Source organism: Podarcis melisellensis, assembly GCF_964234715.1.
Source record: "Podarcis melisellensis genome assembly, chromosome: 1".
NCBI classification, from domain to species: domain Eukaryota; kingdom Metazoa; phylum Chordata; class Lepidosauria; order Squamata; family Lacertidae; genus Podarcis; species Podarcis melisellensis.
The window spans coordinates 40,366,249-40,387,860 of NC_138528.1; the positions used below are offsets into that span (position 1 = coordinate 40,366,249).

A 21,612-nucleotide genomic window follows, 5' to 3' on the forward strand; every position below is an offset into this window, starting at 1 on the left:
TGCCCCACACTTGAAATCCTCAGTCTAATCCTGTTTTCATAGCTTAATGCAAAATGTCTAATATTTGTTGCTGTTGCGGTAATTAAGTCCCTGTGGTTCCAAAGCTTGTGAGCCCTGAGATTTCTTCTTAATTTCCCGCAGGCAGCTCAAGGAGGTGGTCACAGAACACTGCTGTATGGCCATGCTATACTTCTTCGTCATTCATTTAGTGGAATGGTAAGCTGCTCCTTGACTGCGATCCAAGTGCCGGTCACTTTGGGGGTTGGAGAGTAGGGGGAAGAGCTGCCTGTGGCCTTCCAAATGGGGTAACAAGCACCGTTCCCCACATTCCCTTGCCTGTTTGGGTCACAATTTCTCTCTTTCCAGATACCTGAGCTGGAAAATAGCTTTGGATGCATCCACACCACAGACTTAAACTTTGGGGATTGTAGTCTTGTAAAGGTGGCAGGAACGAGAGTTATTTGCTGCAAGCAAACTATCAGAAGTGGTTTACAACTTATTCAACTTTGTGGTGTGAATGCACCCTTCCTGCCTCCTTATCCTTGGGTGAATGTGCCACCCCACCCTACAGCACTAGTCACTTTTGCCAAAGGTGCCATCACTTGGCAAAGGAACTGCAGTGCTGGTGGAATCAGAGAACAGGTCCAACCCCAGCCCTTCTTTGCCATCTCTCTCCTCCTTTCCTTGAAGACTGTCACCCAGGCCACCCCCAGGTGTGGCAAATGAGGAGTGGGTATTGATTCTACATACCTAGGCTTATCCCAGCCCTTGACTTTCCATTACCCCTCCACATCTAATGGTGGTTCTGTGCATAACCAGTATCTTTAGTTGCGCAGTAACAGTGTTTTCTTGCAAGCATCATTCACTTCTGAGAACCTTTTTATAGAGGAACCTTTGTTCTGTAAAATTGTAGCTTCAGTGCTAATTTTAGCTGCCGACTTCCACATTTATTTCTCCTCCCTTAATGTTCCTTTGGGGCCAAAATAATGTAATTAAAAAAGAAACCTGTCTAGATCTTAAATCCTCTTTGAAGTTGATCATTTCAGTCCGGTGATTGCTAATAAGCACTGGAGCTCTTAATGGCTGCATAGATTTCTGTTTGTTTCAGCACAGCAGGAATCTGATGCTCATCTACAAACCAATGTGCAAAAAGATTAGTTTTCCAGATTTGCACATTTGAATGTAGAAAGATCTCTGAATTCATGCAGAAGATATCCTACGACAAATGTACCGATTTCAACTGTCCTAATAAATTCAATATCTTTTTTCTCCCCCCAGTATTTAACATGTTTGACTACTTCGAGATCTCAGACAGATAAACTTGCATTTGATGTGGGGCTACAAGAGAATGCAGCCGGTATGTATGTCCTCAAAGATTCACCCCCATAATCTCAAATATAATATAATTTCAGGTTATTTTTTTCAGTGGGGCTGAAAACCTAATGAAACCCCTAAGGCAGGCTTCCTCAAACTCGGCCCTCAGGTGTTTTTGGCCTACAACTCCCATGATCCCTAGCTAGCAGCACCAGTGGTCAGGGATGATGGGAATTGTAGTCTCAAAACATCTGGAGGGCTGAGTTTGAGGAAGCCTGCCCTAAGGAAACTCCTGATTTTGCTACCTGTCTGGAACATTAAAAACGGAGGGTCTGTTTAGCACTGTGAGAGGCCACAGTTCATGGCTTGAACCTAGTGAGTCACAAGTTGTGCAGGCCTGCTCTGTGTTTTTCCACTTCTTAAGCATGATTCTGTAACAGAAGATCTTGAACTGTAGTTGTGGAAAGAATGAAAAAAAATAGGTGCGCATTAAGGAAAAAAAATCACTTTCATTAGGTATTGCTGCACACAGAGAAAGCGTTAGAGAAAACAAAAGCCTACTGTGTGTGAAAGTATAATTATAACCATTTTAAATATGTGTCACCTCCATGCAGCAAAAACATTTGATCAGATATAGGGTTCAGCCCTAAATATAATTGCTCAGGTCTTGTAGGATATGCATTGATTTCAGCAGCTCACAGTTATGTTTCAGTTTGACAGTATAGATCTCATTCAGCCAGGAGCCCTAAATAGAGTGGCCATGTGGTGAGAAGCCTCTGCAGGACTGTAGCAGCTATCACTTCTTTTCTTTTTCTTTAAATAATTTTTATTCATTTTCAATAAAGTCCTCCAATTATTGACAAATCCAATCAAATCATTCCAAATTACAACAACAATAATACCACCAATTATGTTCCTTTATCACTTCTGATCAGTGGCGTAGCGTGGGTTGTCAGCACCCGGGGCAAGGCAAGTAATTTGCGCCCCCTAACCCATGGATTTGCGCCCCCTACCCCTAACCCCCAGATGTTGCGCTCGGTGCGGCCAGCCCCCCCTGCACCCCCCACGCTACGCCACTGCTTCTGATATTTGCGTATAGCCATACCTCTCTCAGCACTGCTACCTAGCCACCCTCCATCTCCACAATCAGAGCAGCTATATGATCCCCACCCGGATACGCACAAACAGCTGGGAAGATTGGTACCCCCATCTCTCTTTAACCCTTGTCAATGTCATATAACTTCCCTGCAAATTTTGTGCAAACCTATCTGGATGAAAACTCAATAAATGGTCATTTGGAAGTGAGCCATCTTCTGTACTATTGGAATCTTTTAGTTTTACAGTGGTACCTTGGGTTACATACGTTTCAGGTTACAAAAGCTTCAGGTTACAGACTCCGCTAACCCAGAAATATTACCTCGGGTTAAGAACTTTGCTTCAGGATGAGAATGGAAATTGTGCAGCGGTGGCACAGCGGCCATTAGTTAAAGTGGTGCTTCAGGTTAAGAACAGTTTCAGGTTAAGGACAGACCTCCAGAACGAATTAAGTTCTTAACCCGAGGTACCACTGTATAAATATCCTAAGACTGTTGTTATAAAGTGACCTGATAAATGCCTGTTGTTTATTGCGTGTTAGAGCTAACATAGGCACTTTATACACATTGTAGGTGAGGCATGCTGGTGGACCATACATCCTGCTTCTAAACAAAGGTCTGAAGGAGAAAAGGTACGAATTGGAGACGATCTTATCCTGGTTAGTGTGTCCTCCGAAAGGTACCTGGTAAGCATATAAAAATCCTCATGATAGCTTTAATGCGTGTCCATCTTGGCACTTTTCGTCCTTCCTCGCCCGTTTTTCCAGCTCTGAACTGCATGTTTCCTGTGCATATGATTCTGTCCTCACAGAAATGTGGTCAGAGCGTTTCTCCTACAATAAACCTTATATGCAACAATCCCCACCCATGTCCTAGTACATTTAAAGAAGTGTGTTGGAAGACTGGATGTTGGGGGTGAACTGATGGCATGATGAAGTAGTCAAGTTTGGCTTCTGATAAAAGGAACTGGTGAAGGAAATTCGTTGTTAATTTGAGAAAGAAAGAGGCCCTAATAACAAAGGACACCAAGCTAGAAAGTGGCAAGGAAGAAAAACAAATATAAGACTCCTGTTCAGGTCGATAATGGCAAGGTTTGTAATGAAGCACAGACTTTAGAATGAGGAAAATGAGTATTGCTTACATTTACGTACAGTCTTCTAAAAAAAAGGGGAAAAAGCAAGTATTTAATTGATTTTTAAATATAGGACTAATTTATGACAAACCTACATCTTTCAACTTTCTTTGAGAAATTATTTTCAAACAGATTTCCATTATGCTCACTGAGAATTTTGTTTTTCTTTTCCAGCATCTCTCTGTAGCATGTGGAAACATACAGGTGGATGCTTCCTTTATGCAAACACTATGGAATGTGCATCCCACTTGTTCAGGAAGTAGCATTGAAGAAGGTTTGTTGAATTATGTTTATCCTGCCAGTTAAAATGACTGTTTTAATTTGTAACATTGCACAGTTTCCACTGCTAAAAGCATGATTGCTCTCCAAATTTTAATACCAGTGGAACAAGGGTGCCCACGAATTCCTAGGTAACCTCTGTGCTGGCACAGTGCTTCTGTCCTCTTGGATTTTCAGTTCAGTGGAGCAAAGGGAGGACTCTGAATGCATCTTCCAGTTACTAATAGTTAAACAGATGTGTATACATCTACTGAAGGGACGTGGGTGGTGCTGTGGTCTAAACCGCTGAGCAACTTGGGTTTGCTGATCGGAAGGTTGGCAGCTCAAATCCCTGTGACTGGGTGAGCTCCCATTGCTCCATCCCAGCTCCTGCCAACATAGCAGTTCGGAAGCATGCCAGTGCAAGTATATAAATAGGTACCGCTATGGCGGGAAGGTAAATGGCATTTCTGTGTGCTCTGGGTTATGTTGAGGCAGAAGCGGTTTAGTCATGCTGGCCACAAACGCTAGCTTCCTCAGCCTGAAAACAAGATGAGCGTCGCAACCCCATAGTCGCCTTTGACTGGACTTAACCGCCCAGGGGTCCTTTACCTTTTACCTTTTTTACATTTGCTGAGTGGACCAGAATGGATATAGAATAGAGAGATGCTCTCTAGTATTTTCACAAAAGGGACCCCCATGTTGTGAAAATGTTTATCAGCATTTTAAAAGCCTCTCCCCCCCCCCCGTGCACGTGTACGTGCGCGGACACACACACATTTTTAGTGAGGGACACTGAGGAGAGAACCAACATGAGAGTGAAGGAAAAGAGGACTCACACAAGAATGGAATCAGCCCCCCCCCATGGAGGGAATTTAGCAGAAAATAAAAGACCCAGCTGGCACAGACTTTAGGCACGTTAGGTCTGGATAGAGGGATGACTCCTCCCATGCAAGAGGGGGGTGAAAGGTTCAAAACACTCTGTCAAGCCCAGTAGGAAGAGACATCCTTTCCAGAGGATGTTTCCCAGCCTCACCTTCTAAGAGAAATTCACAGTTAGTCTAAATTTCAATTTTCTCTCTGTTTATGTAAATAATAACTTGGATTTCAGGACGATAGAATCCTGGCATCTTTCTGTGAGAAGTGAATACCGAGAGCACTTTCATAGCATTTTGTTTTCAGCATTTTAGTAGCACTAGACATGGTGGATATTTTAAATGTCCCAGTACTCCCATCCTATTATCTGAGCCATTTTTAACACCAACGCCGTTTTAAATATAACTTGAGTTGTGTGCAGGTGTAGATTGTCTGCACTTCTGGGTGAATCACTAACTAGTGATCTGGGAAAAGGAGTGTGGGTGGTGCACATATGCTCCCAGCACTTTGCATGTCGCCATGTGACATTTAAATAATACTTTTTGATACCAGTGAATGAAAACAGGGAAAGAATGGAGAGACGAAAGAAATGCAAGCTAATTCACAGAAAGGTATCATTACTCAGCAACAAGACTTCATTAATGTCATAATTACGTTCAGTACAGAGGTTTCATAAGCCGTCAGTCACATCCTGATAGCACATAAAAAGCAACCCACTTGTACCTTTTTATCATAGTACGGCATTGCAGTGCCATGAGAGTACTTGAAAGCAGCTTTGTTTGGAGCAATTTCATTGTTGGCTTGCAGGAAGCACCATGGATATTCTTAGGGAGGGAGAAAAACCAAGAAATGTGCAAAAAACTAGACGGGAAGAGATCCTACTCCCTGATTGCTATGAAAAGTCCTGCTTTCATTTAATTTGGTACAGTGGTACCTCTGGTTAAGTACTTAATTTGTTCCAGAGGTCCATTCATAACCTGAAACTGTTCTTAACCTGAAGCACCACTTTAGCTAATGGGGCCTCATGCTGCCGCCGCACCGCCGGAACAAGATTTCTGTTCTCATCCTGAAGCAAAGTTCTTAACCCACGGTACTATTTCTGGGTTAGCGGAGTCTGTAACCTGAAGCGTATGTAACCTGAAGTGTATGTAACCTGAAGTACCACTGTATATACATAGGGGAAATTCCCGATAGAACATATTTTTTAAAAAAAATTCTCTTAAAAAGATACTCTATCCACAGTGCTGATACTTTATTGGTTTTTTCTGCATCCACATAGAAGAGTTTTATTTTAAGTGCATGAGCCTGCCCACACCATTCTAGAGCCCACACAAGGTTTTCTAATGGAGCCAACATGGTTTCTTACCCTTTGCAAACCTGCCAGCATGACTGGCTGGAGCTGATGGGAATTGTAGTCCAAAACATCTGAAAGGCACCAGGTTGGCAAAGTCTGGCTTTGGGAAAACAGCCATACTCAGGAGCCAGGAGGGAATCAGCTATGAAAACCACGAGTCTTTGGCAGTTCAAAATCCCCTGATTGTTAATTTAAGTTGCATTAGGCTTGAATCCATAATTATTTCAGCTATTTGGTGTTGAAATATGCAAGTGCCAGCACCTTCAAGTGGTATTTCCTATGTAATTGTCTTAAAATAAATATTAATTTGCTTGTTATTCAGCAAGTGAGTTTAGGACAGTTCATATAGAGATGACGATGAACAATTGCCCCTACTTCTCCCTACCCCCAGGAGATAAAATGCCTTCATTTTGTCTCTCTGTGTTAAATTGGTTGGAAAGTTGCCTTCCATTAAAATCTAAATCTATAGAACAGCCAGGTTGTTTACCTTTTCCAAACAAATGTTACCACTGTGTAGTATTGATTTTTCTGTAAATGATTCCGCTTGTGAAAGGGGGTGACTTTACTTATCAATCATGCCTCCCCTGACACATTTCAGTAATTTGGATACTTATGCTATTATATGCTAACCTTTTCTTTTCCTGCAGAATTATTACTCTACAGTAAGAATAGTTCTAGATGTTTCAGTTTTCGCTCATCTAACCTACTTGTCTTTTTCTGTGTTTTTTGTTTAAGTGAGGCTTTTGTTCTAGAGAAAAAGAGTTTGCCTTCCATTTTATTCTCTAGCCCTAGTCAAGAACCCAACAAACCCATGGTTTAAAACTGGTTTCTTTAAAACAAATGACATTTAATATTAACCAAAGTTTCTTGGGTTGGGATTAGGGCTGAAGGAGACTGTTGTTTGGTCCGCATTTTCGAGTGAAGCAACCTAATTCACACTTTCTAGGCTAATACCAGGTGTAGAAAGTAACTATCCTTAGGATTTTGTTCTTCTCTGAATTTTGTGCTACAATTCTTGTCCCAAGGAGAATGCTAAAATGTGTCAAAATACATACAATAGTACCTCGGGTTACATACGCTTCAGGTTACATACGGTTCAGGTTACAGACTCCGCTAACCCAGAAATAGTGCTTCAGGTTAAGAACTTTGCTTCAGGATGAGAACAGAAATCGTGCTCTGGCGGTGCAGGAGCAGCCGGAGGCCCCATTAGCTAAAGTGATGCTTCAGGTTAAGAACAGTTTCAGGTTAAGAACAGACCTCCAGAACGAATTAAGTTCTTAACCCAAGGTACCACTGTATTTAGGTTAAAATACTTTTAGAAATGCATATGTGGAGATAAAATATGAATTTGAATAGATAGTTTGTAATAATACATGTTTTTAAATAAGAATTGTTTTATTTAAAAAATCCATAGACCAATGCTGAAATGGGACAAAATAGACTTATTAATGAACACATATGAAATTGAGATGGATCAGTAATAATTATTCCATCTCTAGGTTGGGTGAAATGGCAGCTTGGGGTTAACTTTAATAAATGGAAATTGAAAACTTCCAAACAGTTGCACCCAGAAGAGAGAAGCTTATTGCAGCTTGTTCTCAACAGATTAAACAATGGTTTACTGTGACATTTGTACATCTCTAGTGACTTACTTAAGGTTGGCTGGTGTCTTCATCACTAAGGGGGGTGGGGGAATCTGAACCAGGAACTTCCCTGGTCACCCTTTTAGCCACTATGCTACACATTAAGATTTACATATCTGCTTTCAGATTTTAAGATTCCCAGGCACCTGTTACTTATTATTCTGCCAAAATTAATGAGGAATATTCTTCTTTTCTAGGATACTTACTCGGTGGGCATGTATTACGGTTGTTTCACGGCCATGATGAGTGTTTAACAATTCCATCCGCAGAACAGAATGATTCACCACACAAGTGAGTTATGATGTATATTTAATACACTTTCCATTTTAAATTTCGCATTGTTTTATTGCTGAAAATCCCAAAGTGCCTTCATAGTTAGAGAGGGAGAGGGTGAGCGGGGGGGGGGGGGGAGAGAGAGAGAGAGAGAGAGAGAGAGAGAGAGAGAGAGAGAGCTTGTTCAGCAGCACTCCAAAATATCTGCTGTTTTTGCCCAGTGCATGGAAAATGTGCCAGATTTTCACTGCAGTTATATCCTTGCAGTACTATTCAGGCTGGATGCAGAGAGAAAAAGGAAGAATTGTCAAAGTGCCGTAGGCATATTTACAACTCACTAGAAAGATAAGATGCTACGATTTTGTCCAGGTATAAGTTGCATTAAGGAACGTAAAAATGACTCACACCCCAAACACATTTGCTCAGCAGTAAATGCCATATTTTTCAAAGTTAAGAGCCTCGTTCTATCTCCAGGCAGGCAAAGCTGCTATTGTATCTGTATCAGGACTGCTGCTAGACCAGCACACTTCCTAAGGGGAGAGAGAATGGAGACATTCTGCCATCATGCCCCTGAGTGTGGGGCTTTTAGGAGAATTGCGATACATGCACCTGGTGCTAGAATAGAGATGCTGCTTTTGTAATGTTTATTCTTTACAGCAGGCATTAGTATCAGGTTTCAGTTTATTAGATTGTACTCCTACCTCTTGCTAAACTTGGTTGCATGTTGCCTAGTCCAATAGGACATCTCCACAGTGCTTATGAACTTAACAGCGTTTACCTTTCTATTTTTAGTTGCGTGTCGAGGTCCCCAGGGCCACCCCAATAACTCACACATCACACAGAATTTTTGTTTAAGATTTTTGGCATAATTTTGGCCACAACTTTATTAAAATACAAATTTGTGATTGGTTGCGACTATCTGCCCCCACCATGGGGGACAGACTGACATTCCGCACGATGCGAAAGTCAGAAAAGGGGAATACACTTGGGGGTAGCGTCGGAGCAGGGAACCTGCCCTCAGCCCTCCCCAAATGCAACCAGGAGCTCATTGCTATGGCCCGAGCCCCCTTGTCAGAGTGGACAAGCAATAGTTAGCCCCCGATTCCTTTAATGGAATCCCTTGCAGCGGCAGCATTAGAGGGGCAGGCACAGCCAATCCACGCCCCTCAACCAACCAAACCATAAACCAATGCCTAACCGTGAACCTTACAAGTTGTGACGATTTGCTATGCAGTAGGCAAAAACCAAATAGCCCCAGCCAATCAGCCAGATGGACAAAATTCCTACCGGGCCCCTGCCCCAAGAGCAGATGACCCCATGACAGGCATAGCAAGGTCAAAGCGAACAATCCTATTCTAGGGAGGGAGGGACGGGCAATCCGATGCACGGGCGAAAAGAGGAAGCCCTAGCCTCGTGCAAGAAGTTTTAGCATTTCTGGCTGCCAATCAACATTAACTTCTTCCCAACAACAAGGGAAGCCCCAATCACATTAGTGGCCAACGATCAATTAGCCCGCCCCCAACTTTGGAGTGTCCTGGCGGCCCCCACTGCAACACGTGCTCTCCGTGAAGGAGAACACGCTTTGCTATTTTGTTAATGGTGTTAATATTGTTTTATAGATTCTAAATGTCATATTGATTTGTAAATCATATAATAAAACTTTTGTTGTAATTGTGGCGTCTGGCTGATTTTTAGTTGCTGATTTGTTAACAGTGTTGTATAGTTTGCTCATTATGTTGTATTTGTGGCGTTCTATTACATTATTGTTATTTGTTTGTAAGCCGCTTTGGAACTCATTTGCATGAAAAGCAGCATAGAAATACAATCAAACAAATCAATCAAATCACAACCATTAAGTGTAAACTCAGTGTTTTTTTCGCTTGAGGTAAATTATACCTACTGATTTCTAGCAGCTGTAGCTCAAAATTCTGCTTCCAGTGGTCTAACATATATATCCTTAGCATTAAAAGTATCAGAGTAGTGTCACATGATTTTTAATGCAGATACATGTTTGAGGTAGGTAGAAGAGTATGAACAATGTGGTTCTACTGCTAATGGTGACCATTGATATGTATTTTTCCTTCTTCTAGAGAACTTTGTTGAAATGGTTGTCCCAATTTCTGTGCCCACAAATAGGGTGTAGCGGTTTGAGAGGCCACAAAACCACAACACTTAAGAGTGCCCTCAGGCCGTTCTTTTGTTAGAGGGGACATGACTTGGGCCTCTTGGGTTCACAAGTGGCTCTTCGCAGATCATAGGGGTGCCTCAAGGACAATCTGCCTCTCCCCACTCCCTCCTACATATCAACTAACAATCTTCCTTGCTCGGTATTCATAACGGCCGTTTTTACTCTCACACAATTTTCATCTGCTTGATCCTTCTGTCCCCCTACCTCAGTGTTCTTGGCTGCTTATGAAGCAGAAACAGCTCGTCCCACACCTTTCTTTTTCCACTCCTGCAATTCTTCAGGACACCTGGGCTTAATTCCAGACAGCTGGTAGGGGAACAGAGCCAAACTGCCTCAGCATTTCTCCCAGACTCATCTCAGTCCCATTGATTCAACTGAAATTGGAATATACGTGTCCATAAGTGAATGTAAAATCTTTGTAAAATCTAATTTTTTTGAAATAAAAATACATTTTTTTGCAGGCGGTTGTTTTTTGAAGCAGGGGGAGCTGGTGTCCGTGCGAGGTCACTGTGGAGAGTTGAACCCCTTCGGATAAGGTAATTTAAACAAACAAAAAATGTATTATCTCTTTGCTAAAGTAATTGGAAACAGAGCTTCTGTTGTTGGTTCTGTCTTGTTAAATGGCAGGGTTAAACACTTTCATGTTATTTACTGAATTTATATTTAATAATAAATGAAATCAGTATTACCATTAGGGTAAAAGTAGATAAACTATGAACAATAAGGCATTTCGGTTTATGAATTAAGGTCTAAGAAAAAGTGGGAAGGCAGGAGACATGCACAAGAAAAAAAAATACATTTGAATTAATTTTCAACCGTGTAAATAGAGCAGGTGATATTGATTGTACAAGAGTGCCCCTGAGGAAGAACTTGGTTTGAAATGAGATTCAGCAGAGTTAAACATTTTTATTTTAGTGAGTTAAACATGCATTTAATTCTCTCATAGCAATCTGTGGGTGCTAAAACTGTGTAATTATTACTGGATCATGGCATAAATATCTTCATTCCGACTGACTCAGACCATGAAATTAATATTTTCAATCTATTTTTTAGCTGGAGTGGAAGTAACATCCGCTGGGGCCAGCCTTTTCGCCTTCGACATATTACAACGGGGCAGTTTTTGGCCCTAACTGAAGAGCTGGGTCTTGTCTTGTTAGACAAAGAAAAAGCTGACACAAAATCAACTTCCTTTTGCTTTAGAGCATCAAAAGTAAGTCAGTTTTCTACATCAAATGGTTACAAAAATCTTCATATTTTATCTAAATAAATACTACCCCATAACCACTTCAAAAAGGCCATAATGCCAATGGTCAAAATTTACTGAGGGGAAAGGGGGATTTGGAATCGGGCAGCAGAAATGGAAACCATAGGCGGGGGGTGGGGTGGTCGTCTTCAACCCCTCTCAGATTTGTTCTCCTTTTTCTCTTTAAATTGGGACATCACATCCCTATCTTTATAATCTTTGGGGTGGACCTTGCATTCACAGAGGCTTCCCACAGCCACATTGGTGGGTAGTGCCCAAAGGGATTTAAAAAACAGCTTTTGCTTTCTTACAAGAAATAATAAAAATGTTGAAAGCTGACCAAAAGAAAAATGGAAAGCACAAGACTTGATCTGCCTCTGTAATACACTGTTTGTAACAAGCGATGGCCACTAATGGTGAACTGTAGACCTATCTGGCAAGCTCAGCGGCCTGCTTTTTTCCACGTACCTCCCGTGAAGGACTGAGGTGTTAAATATCTATGATGTGCAACTGTAAGGCTTGGCAGCATTGTTTACCTCACTGCCCAACATGGAGGTTGATGTCACTAGGCAGAGGGACAAGGCAACAGGGAGGTCAGCATGATACGGGCACAGCTTTTGGCATGTCAGATTTAAAATATGCTTTAAAGTATGTTTGATTGACTTCGTAATGAGGAACCAGTGTAATTGTACTCTGTGCCGAGTGCTCAGAAGAAGCAAAAAAATCACTTAACTTTCAAAATGTGACATGGAAAATATTCCACTTCACTTCAGACAGAGTTTTGTAATCTTTGCAAATATTCTTAATATTTTTGTTCTGACTGCAAACATTCACACAGCAATCTCCAACAGCTTGCGATGGCATAGTATAACAGCATCCCTAAGGAATATAGTGAAATTTCATTTCATTTTATCTGAACATGACAGTGTTATCTCCTTAGTCTTAAATTGACAATGAAATGTGACAGCTATAATCCACTCAAGTGAAAAAGAGAATTAAGACAACAATTATTAAATTGTCTTCTTTTGTAATGCATTTCTTTTTCCAGAAAAGCTTAATCTCCCCCTTTTTTTCAGTCACACAATTGCCTTTGGGTAGAATTGCCTTTGGGTTGTATCAAATAACTGAAGGCATGTGTTGAAGACAACTCCCACAATGATCTCTCTTTCCCTCAGCTCTGCTTATGCAAGGTTCTTTTGGCCAGTGCACAATGTTCAGGAGTGGGGACCATGCCTCAAGGGAGGCCTTTCAGGGGCCGCAGAGCGAGTGGAGGGGAAGATCAATTATGCAAGCTGTGTTCTACTCTTGTAACCATTTAATTCAACCCTTTGAGTGCAATTTAGCAAAAAGTAGCCATGCCTTGTTCTAGTAGAAATCAATGGATCATTGATACACAAATAACTGCTTATCCCCTACTGATTTAAACAGGACTTGAACATCACAGTCTCTCCCTAAACTGCTCCCTTTAACTGCAGATACCAGGAAGGAAAAAGGTTTTATTAAGTAATTCCTGTTCTTCAGAATGAAACATACGCTGAGGAAAAAATACTTTTGTTCCCACTGTCCAGTTCTATACTGCTAACATTAAATGGCTTTTAAATAACATCCAACAGGTTGCAGAAATTATTTCCATAGCTATAGTCACTTTTAGTTGTGTGTCAACTTGGGCAATTATCAATCAAATCTCTGAATGTCACATGACACTTGGGACACTGTGTTTCCTGTTTAATTCAGAAGTGTGTGACTGTCCTCCATACATTTCTAGTTCACAATCTCATCTAATGCATGCTTACTCCAATGTATTCTTCAGCAATGATAAAAAAGGCTATTTGCCTTTTTATGCTTTTGTTTGTGAAGTTGTGAAATATTCTAGATTTTAAAACGCTTGTGCCTTCCAGATTATGTGTTCCTTATGTTCATCTAACCCCCTCCTTGTTTTTTCTTCTTCTGTGACATAAAGGAAAAATTGGATTCTGCTCACAAACGTGACATAGATGGCATGGGAGTTCCTGAAATAAAGTACGGTGATTCTGTTTGTTTTGTGCAACATGTAACCAGCACTTTGTGGCTCACTTACAAAGCACAGGATGCTAAAACAACTCGTTTAGGACCACTAAAAAGAAAGGTAAATATTGTATTGTGCTTTGTTTTTTTTTCTTTTCTAAGATACACTCATCCAAATTAGAGATGTTGAATAATGCCATAATTCTTTGGAGATAAAGATTGGAGAGACATAAGCCTTTAAGATGTGGTGAATATGTTCACCATTTTTATGTTTTGATAAGTGCTCCAGCAGCAAGGTGTCTGCGTGCATGAATGCCCAGGGACCCATGTGGCTGGATGCCCAAATGTGAGATGCAGGGAGTTCTCTCTGTGGTTCTGCTGCACTGTAGAGCTGTTACACAGCAGGGGATTTTGCAGGTGGAGCTTTTGGGTGCTGGGTCCACTTGCTTGTATTAATAACATGCTTGTATTGATGCAGTATTTGTACTTTGCCTTCTGCGTGTTACTAGCATGGTGCCAGGATCAAAATATTTGATTTCAGTGCAATTTAAGTATGTGCCTCTGCGCACCAATGGGCTCCCTTCTGTAGAAATCCTTCACAAATGTTCAGCGAATTGCATGTGCACAGCTGAGCCTTCCTAAAGAGTCCATGAGCAGCAGCTGCCTCATTTCCTTCAGCATTGTAAGTTGGTTTTTAAATTGTGTTTGGAACTCCCACTCATTCCTCTCTTTCTTTTAACCAGAGGCGTTGGATCTTAAAATACCAAGTGGAAACAGGGAAAGAAAATGCTTTGTTCTGTCTTCTGAGACACATCTCAGTTATTAATACAACTGAAATAGTATATTATTCTTTATTTTGTGGATGTATATGACTGTATCTCATTTTTAAATTACTGTAAATTTTGGAATGAAGATCGTAGGCTTTAGGTCTAAGATACTGCCCTGATCAACATTTTGGCTATTTTCAGACACTATACTCTCTGACTATGGTTTGGAATATCAGGAATGAGCCAACTTGCTCATGCCCAGATTAATAGGAAACTTCCCAGTTGGTAAAATAACTGTTTAGTGTGCTTTTTGATTTTTGGAAACTGGTTTGAAAAATCCCTCCAAACTAGGATTGTAAACAATGATTGGAAGCTGGTTTAGAGGGATTTCTCAATCCATTATTTACCTGTTTGGACATTACAATGAAGTGAAGTTTGATAAATATGGAAGTGTTGTATTAAGTCGTTGCACAACAGGAAGATTCTCACAGCTTGTTTCCATTCCTCTAAGCCAGGCATGGCCAAACTTGGCCCTCTAGCTGTTTTGGGACTACAACTCCCATCATCCCTAGCTAACAGGACCAGTTAGGCCAAGTTTGGCCATGCCTGCTCTAAGCCATGCAGAACGACTTAGTTTTTCTCAGTTTCCCCACTTTTTTCTCAACTAACCATTCCAACTTGCTATCTGGTGTTCAAGCGAAATATATTATCCGTATTATTTAATATCATATGAATGTTATATTGTATGAATCTGTATCAGGACTGGTACTAGTCATTCCCCATCCTCCCTCATAACATCAGTTTATCATTCCTTTAGCAAGGTACATTGCACTTAAGAGCATGAAGGACAAAATATGCTCACTGTGTCATTTTGATTATTATAGGTTATATTACACCAAGAAGGACACATGGATGATGGTCTCACATTACAACGGTGTCAACATGAAGAATCCCAGGCTGCTCGAATCATTCGCAACACAACAAGATTATTTAGTCAGTTTATAAGGTATAGCACACCATCTCAGCTATAATGCTATTCCACAGTGACATCTGCATAATTCTGTTTGCTGCTATTCATCTCTTGTTTCTTCTCTCTGTTTTCATCCCACTCTGACTTTAGAACAGGGGTGAGGAACCTTTTTGGCCCAGTAGGCCAGATCCTTATCGGTTCCCACCCCCATGGGACATCTTGGACAGATAGATGGGACAACCAACCCTGTAAATCACATGATGTCATTGTGACATCAAATGATTGGCCGAGCTGTTGTCCTGCCCACCTGTCAAAAGTCCCTTAAGCAGCACTTCCTAAGCCCCACAACTAGGGTTGGCAAAACTGCTTTCGGCAGAGATGGATTGTGTGATTCAGTTGCCCATAGGGAAACTCTGTCATGCAGCCAATTCAGTAGGCTTGAACTGATGAGCAGTTACTGGTTGTTGTTTTTTGCAGGAATTGACTGTGCCATCAAGTTCCTGTGGGGAACTTAGCCACACAGAGACTTAACTTATTTTCTTTCTTATTCTGCAAAGCACAATGTATATCGATAGTGTTGTACAAACACTATAATAGTTACCCCAGCTTGAAGACTTTCAGTGTCTCCTCTGTGCACATATTTGAGTTACAAGTTACTTTGAAGTAGACAGAATTAAAAATAATAATGTGTGGCACCTTGAAAGTGAACAAACTGATTATGGTGTATAAACTTCCATGGACACATGACGTGTAATCATAAATTCACTTGCATAGATTCACATGGCTGGGGCAGATATAAAGGAGTGGGGTCAGACTGGTAATTAAAACGCAAAAAGAACGGACAGTGGTCATTACTTTAAAGCTAAATAATTACAGTGAGCAAGACAGTGCTGGTAATAATACAAACATCCTGGCATTGGTAAGCTTATTAACACATGTAAGAGAGATGGTTTAGGCAATCTTTTTTCCATGTAAATGAATTGTGCTTGAGGGTCCATCCTTTTCACCATGCTATAAGCCATTTTGCCTCCTTGTCTTTGTATTTTGAATGTAATGATCCCTATATAAATCACATTTTTCTGAAGGGTGGTGGAGTGCTTCTCTGGTGCCTGAGTCTCTGGTCAACCATCCCATATGAAAGTTACACTCTCCCTTTTTAGACTATCCATTTCTGGACCAGGTAGTACCTAATACTATGGGTGAAAGAGGAGCTATACTTAAAAACTGAAACAATGTTATAATTATGATTGTTTGGGTTAGTACTGATCATGATTGATCCCAATTTACTTATATTGCCTATTGATTCTTAGTGGAAACAACAGAACTTCAACTCCTATCACTCTGCCTATTGAAGAGGTACTGCAGACTCTGCAAGACTTGATAACATATTTTCTGCCTCCAGAAGAAGAGTTAGAACATGAAGATAAACAAAACAAGCTTCGTTCACTCAAGAACAGACAGAATCTATTCAAGGAAGAGGTTAGAAAAGCTTCAGTGTGTTTTTACTGCAATCCTGTCAAATGACCAAGTCATCTCTGCAGATCAACTAAGGCTTCAACAAGAATATCAGCCGTAGAAGCTGGAAAATACCCCAGGGATCCATTGGCCTCTGGGGACAGACCATCCTACTATGTTTATTCACCCTTGCAGAGTTAAACACATAGTTCAGTTGTGAAATTCACTACCCCAAGTTGTAACGATGGCCAACAGCTTGGATGGCTTGAACAGGGGATTATACAGATTCATGGAGAATAGGACTATAGATGGCTGCTAGCCATGGTGTCTGCATACTACCTGCAGTTTCAAAGATAGTAAGCCTCTGAATACCAGTTGCTGGGGAAACAAGGGTGGAGAGTGCTGTTGTGCTCATGTCCTACTTGTGAGTGTCTGGTAGGGACCTGGTTGGCCACTGTGAGAACAGAACGCTTGACTAGAAGGGCCTTTTACTTGATCCATCAGGGATCTTGCTACATCCTTAGAGGAAAGTGCTCACTCTGATTCTAAATCTCAACAGAAAGACCTGGAACCGATATAGTAATTCCTCTTTCCACTGATGTCAATGGGAGGGACAATTAACAAAGCAAAACGGAGGCACACAAAAAGGGAGAGCGCTTTTGCCCAACACCATCTAAGGATTACTTGGTTAAAGTGTTTTATTTAACACAAATTCTTAATATGCCTCATTATTTAATTGTTCTGAGATTTCTAGTAGTTCAGCAAAAAGGTACTTTGTAAATTTAGGGTGTCTGAAAATACTTAACTTACAGAATTCGTTGTTTAGTCGTATCCGACTCTTCGTGACCCCATGGACCAGAGCACACCAGGCACTCCTGTCTTCCACTGCCTCCCACAATGGAATATTGACCTTTAAATAGTGATTAGCAAGAATGTTTTTTTTTTAAAAAATTGTGTCGGGTAGAGTCCATTTATACTTCCAATATGGAAATCATAAAAATGTGGTTGGTCATGCTCCATCTGTCATGTAGGATGTGATCATCATAGACACAATGGACCTCTTTCAACATCCTCCTCCCTGTCTTGGCAGCCCTTGACTGCTCACATGTACTGCTTAGAATGCCCCTGGCCATTGCCCAGAAGAACCAAGCATGGTTTCCACAGAGCAATGAAATAATCTTGCTCCTTATGTTCAGGCTGCTCATTTTCTAAGGACTCATCTACACGTCTATTTATCCCGTGGCATTCCCCCAGGAAAACCCACGGTTTAGCACTGAATCAGAACAAACAGCCACCAGCTTTTCAATGGATTACCATTTGTTCTGATTTAGTGCTAAACAGTGGGCTTTCCAGGGGGAAATGGTGGGGCAAAGGCAAACCTGCTTGGACCCATGCTTTCTAGGTACAGGACAAGGGGAAATGTGGATGAGCTCTCAGCCTGGGAGCATGAAACTGGGCCACTATATGTCACTGCATACAAGGAATAGGCCAGTGGGGGCCAAATGAGACACTGGCTACATCCCCACCAGTCTTTTAAATTCTTGGGAAATTCTTGGAACTTGTAGTTCATTAAGGGTAATGACCTCACAGAGCTACAATTCCCAGCACCCTAACAAACTGTAGCTACCAGAATTCTCTATGACTGTTAACACAGTATAATAATGCTTTAAAAATGTATGGTGTGGATGTCAAAGATCAGTGATCTGACCCTCTTGCATCCTTTTCTTTGCTGAAAATCAGCCATGTGTGGATGATTAGCTGTTCCTCCTGCACTCTTTCCTTTATTTAACATGCACTGAGCTGCCATTAGCAATATAGGAGAGATTATATGTGGCACTATAAATGGCATACACAAGTCTTCCCAATTCAGGTCACCGTTGGGTATGTTACTCTGGGAAAGGGAAGAATCATATATACCCAGTAATTTTTTTAAGCTCCATATTGTACTTGAAATGCATTTTAAACACGAAGGAATAATTCTTTGCATATGCACATATATTTTTTATCTGACGTCTTTACAGGGGATGCTGGCACTGGTCTTGAACTGCATTGATCGTTTAAACGTCTACTATAGCACTGCTCACTTTACAGGGATTGGTAGAGAAGAAAATGGTGCAGCATGGAAAGAAATTCTGAACCTTCTTTACAAATTGCTAGGTGAGTTCTGCAGCTGCAGAGAGAGAGAGCTGCTTGTGGACTTCCCATAATAATTTAGTTGGCTAGTATGGGACACAGGCTGTCTCACTAAATGGGTCTGATCCATCAGCGGTCTTATGGTAGGATAATTTCCCCTATCAACAAATAACCTACGTATATTATTTACTTTATGTTGATGTATGCTATATGGCGCAGAGGCACTAACTGACAGTTTGATACAAATACATTCAAAGCAATATGAAGAGCTTCATAATCTTCATTTCAGAAACAGCCCACAAGCTTGTTTCTCAGATCCTAATTATTCTAACATGTAATTAAAGATATTGTAATGTAGTTTTGCATCTCAAAGAGCCTGATCCACAAATCGCTGGGCTATTCCTACGTTTTATTGGGAAAGTGTCCCTTGCTTGTAAGATTCCGAAAGAATTAACTTGTCTATAGAGAGAGTCAAGGAAGAGAGATGAAAACAACTGAAGGCTCCTGCACCCAAATTATAAGAAAACCCACAAGACCATAATGGTGTGTGCCTGCTCATTAGGAAATCAAAAACACTTAATGCCCTGTTTCCACTTTAATTCTGGTGATATTTTCCTGGGCAGTACTGCCACCATCCTCACACTGAAGTTTTCCATCGGTCGTGGCTATGATAGATAGCAGACTATTGCGGAGCAGTGATTAAGTTCCCTTGTTTATCTCAGCCTTCTGAAGACTACTGACCTTTCCATGTACAGATGCCGCTGCTGCTGCAGAATAATAATTATGTATTCTATAGTGCCTTTAAATTAGTGGGTGGACTTAAGGGCCACTTTTCAGCATTCTGTCAGCCTCCCTGCAGCTGTGGAAAATCCTCCCACTAGGATATGTGAGAAAATTAGAGGCAGCTTTAGAAGTGCCCTCTCCCCATCATAGCAAAGATCTTGGCTTTATTTAAACTGTTAATTAGTAGTGTGTGTGTGTGTGTGTATGATAAACTAGTGTCTATAAGGCTATGACATATAGCGGTGAAAAATAACGTAGCTGTACTGGATCAGTGCTGTGGCCCAGTCTCCCTCACTGAGAAGTCCCTCTCCCACTTAATCTAAAAATACATTTGTAATGCCAACAGCAGTTTCAAAAATTGCTGTTATTCTTGCTATTTATTGAGGAATGGAAGAGCTTACAGTGTTTTCTGTTATCAATGTTTATATGAAAATTGTGCATTAGACATCAGGCAATGTAAGCAGTATATAAGTACGTTTAGTTTGTCAGATCTATAAGTGATGGCTCAATGATATCAAATGGTTATCCAGTGTCAGTAACTTTTGATACCTACTGGGACTTTAATATTGGAATGCTCCAATAAACCATTACCAATTCCTTGTCCACTTAGGCCCATAGTCACTGAACTCAGTGGAGCTTATATGCCCACAGCATTGTTCTATAAGTCATGTTAATTATAACTGGTTAGGTAGTGAAATATCTGCAGGCATTTGGTAGAGAGATGACAGTCTTTTTTTTTTTTAATACCTCTAAAGCATTTCAACTCAGAATTGACTGTTCATCTCACATTTTTCTTTCAGCTGCTCTCATTCGTGGTAACAGAAATAATTGTGCTCAGTTTTCAAATAATCTTGATTGGCTAATTAGTAAATTAGATAGACTAGAATCTTCCTCAGGTAAGATGTTTCATTTTATATAAATCAGCTACCAGTTTTAATGTGTGTATACAGTCTACAGGCCATTTATACAATGTCTAAAGAGTATCATACATGCTTCAGATAATCTGCTATGGTTTTGTACAGCTAATATATTTCAATAGGATACTTTTGTGCCCCTCCCTGCTCTACTCATACCTGTGACTTGCCAATGTGCTATTATTCCTTCTGATAGCCTCTGAAAAGAGCACTGGCGACTCTGACTGTATTTAAAGATATTGGTTTCAATTGTACTGAGTATTTATTAGTTAATCTACAATTCTACATAGAAAATGTGAATTAATAAATATCTGTGGTTACATACTCATTCAACATATTTAAATAGCAAGGTTATATGCTTCTTAAATGTGGACATTTTATTGTTTTCTGAAGTGCAAAATGCAACCCGTATTAATGGATCAGTTTCAAAAGTGGCCTCCAATTGAACCTTGTTCTTCATTTATGACTTTGCTGCTTTCTGATAAAGACACTGTTTGAATAGAAGTATTTATATTTCCCATATATTGTGTGTTTAGTAATTTATTGCTTTTTGAAAATTGAGAGCTAAGTTAAATATTTTTTCTTCTCCCCAAAGCCTATTTCAGTAACTTCATCATTTATAGGCTAGAGAGATAATAGACTAAGAATGTGGAGGTATTTTCTTCCTTTGCCTTAAGATGTTATTTTCTTCAGTCTTTGAATTTTGTTCAGTACACTGTCTCCTTAAGATGTTAAGATGATGTGTGTGCCTGTGGCATTCGTACAGGTATTTTGGAGGTGTTGCACTGCATCCTGATTGAAAGCCCAGAGGCTTTAAATTTGATAGAAGAAGGCCATATCAAGTCTATCATCTCGCTGCTGGATAAGCATGGGCGCAACCATAAGGTATGCCTGGCAAATGCAAGATGTGTCATTGACCTGCAGACGAAACACATGGGTCTCTATAATATCTCCCGTATATTGTGTTAAAAAAAGAAGCAACCACATAATGAAAACCTGTACGTTTGCAAACAAAGTACAAGTGTGAATTCAAAATATAGATACGTTTCTCTGTTTATGCTAAACCTTAATTCCTTAGATAATGTTCTAGTGCACTACAAGCAAACACTGAGCCAATGCAGACATAATGCTCTCCTGTCTACATTCTGGTTTCAGGGGATGTGTGTTGATTGCCACGGTTACAGTCCCTGAATTATTACAGCCATGGGTGC

General features: G+C 40.6%; 1 protein-coding gene across 1 annotated transcript in view; it reads left to right on the forward strand.

Moving 5' to 3' along the window:
• Positions 1–21,612, forward strand: part of RYR3 (ryanodine receptor 3) — a 282,690-nt gene that overhangs the window by 98,286 nt on the left and 162,792 nt on the right. The window contains exons 4-16 of the mRNA XM_081886370.1: positions 142–216; positions 1,279–1,357; positions 2,982–3,094; positions 3,715–3,814; positions 7,869–7,962; positions 10,594–10,668; positions 11,186–11,342; positions 13,336–13,500; positions 15,031–15,152; positions 16,427–16,595; positions 18,593–18,728; positions 20,288–20,383; positions 21,168–21,286. Coding sequence (XP_081742496.1) covers positions 142–216; positions 1,279–1,357; positions 2,982–3,094; positions 3,715–3,814; positions 7,869–7,962; positions 10,594–10,668; positions 11,186–11,342; positions 13,336–13,500; positions 15,031–15,152; positions 16,427–16,595; positions 18,593–18,728; positions 20,288–20,383; positions 21,168–21,286 — 1,500 coding nt within the window. The remainder of the gene's footprint in view (positions 1–141; positions 217–1,278; positions 1,358–2,981; positions 3,095–3,714; positions 3,815–7,868; positions 7,963–10,593; positions 10,669–11,185; positions 11,343–13,335; positions 13,501–15,030; positions 15,153–16,426; positions 16,596–18,592; positions 18,729–20,287; positions 20,384–21,167; positions 21,287–21,612) is intronic.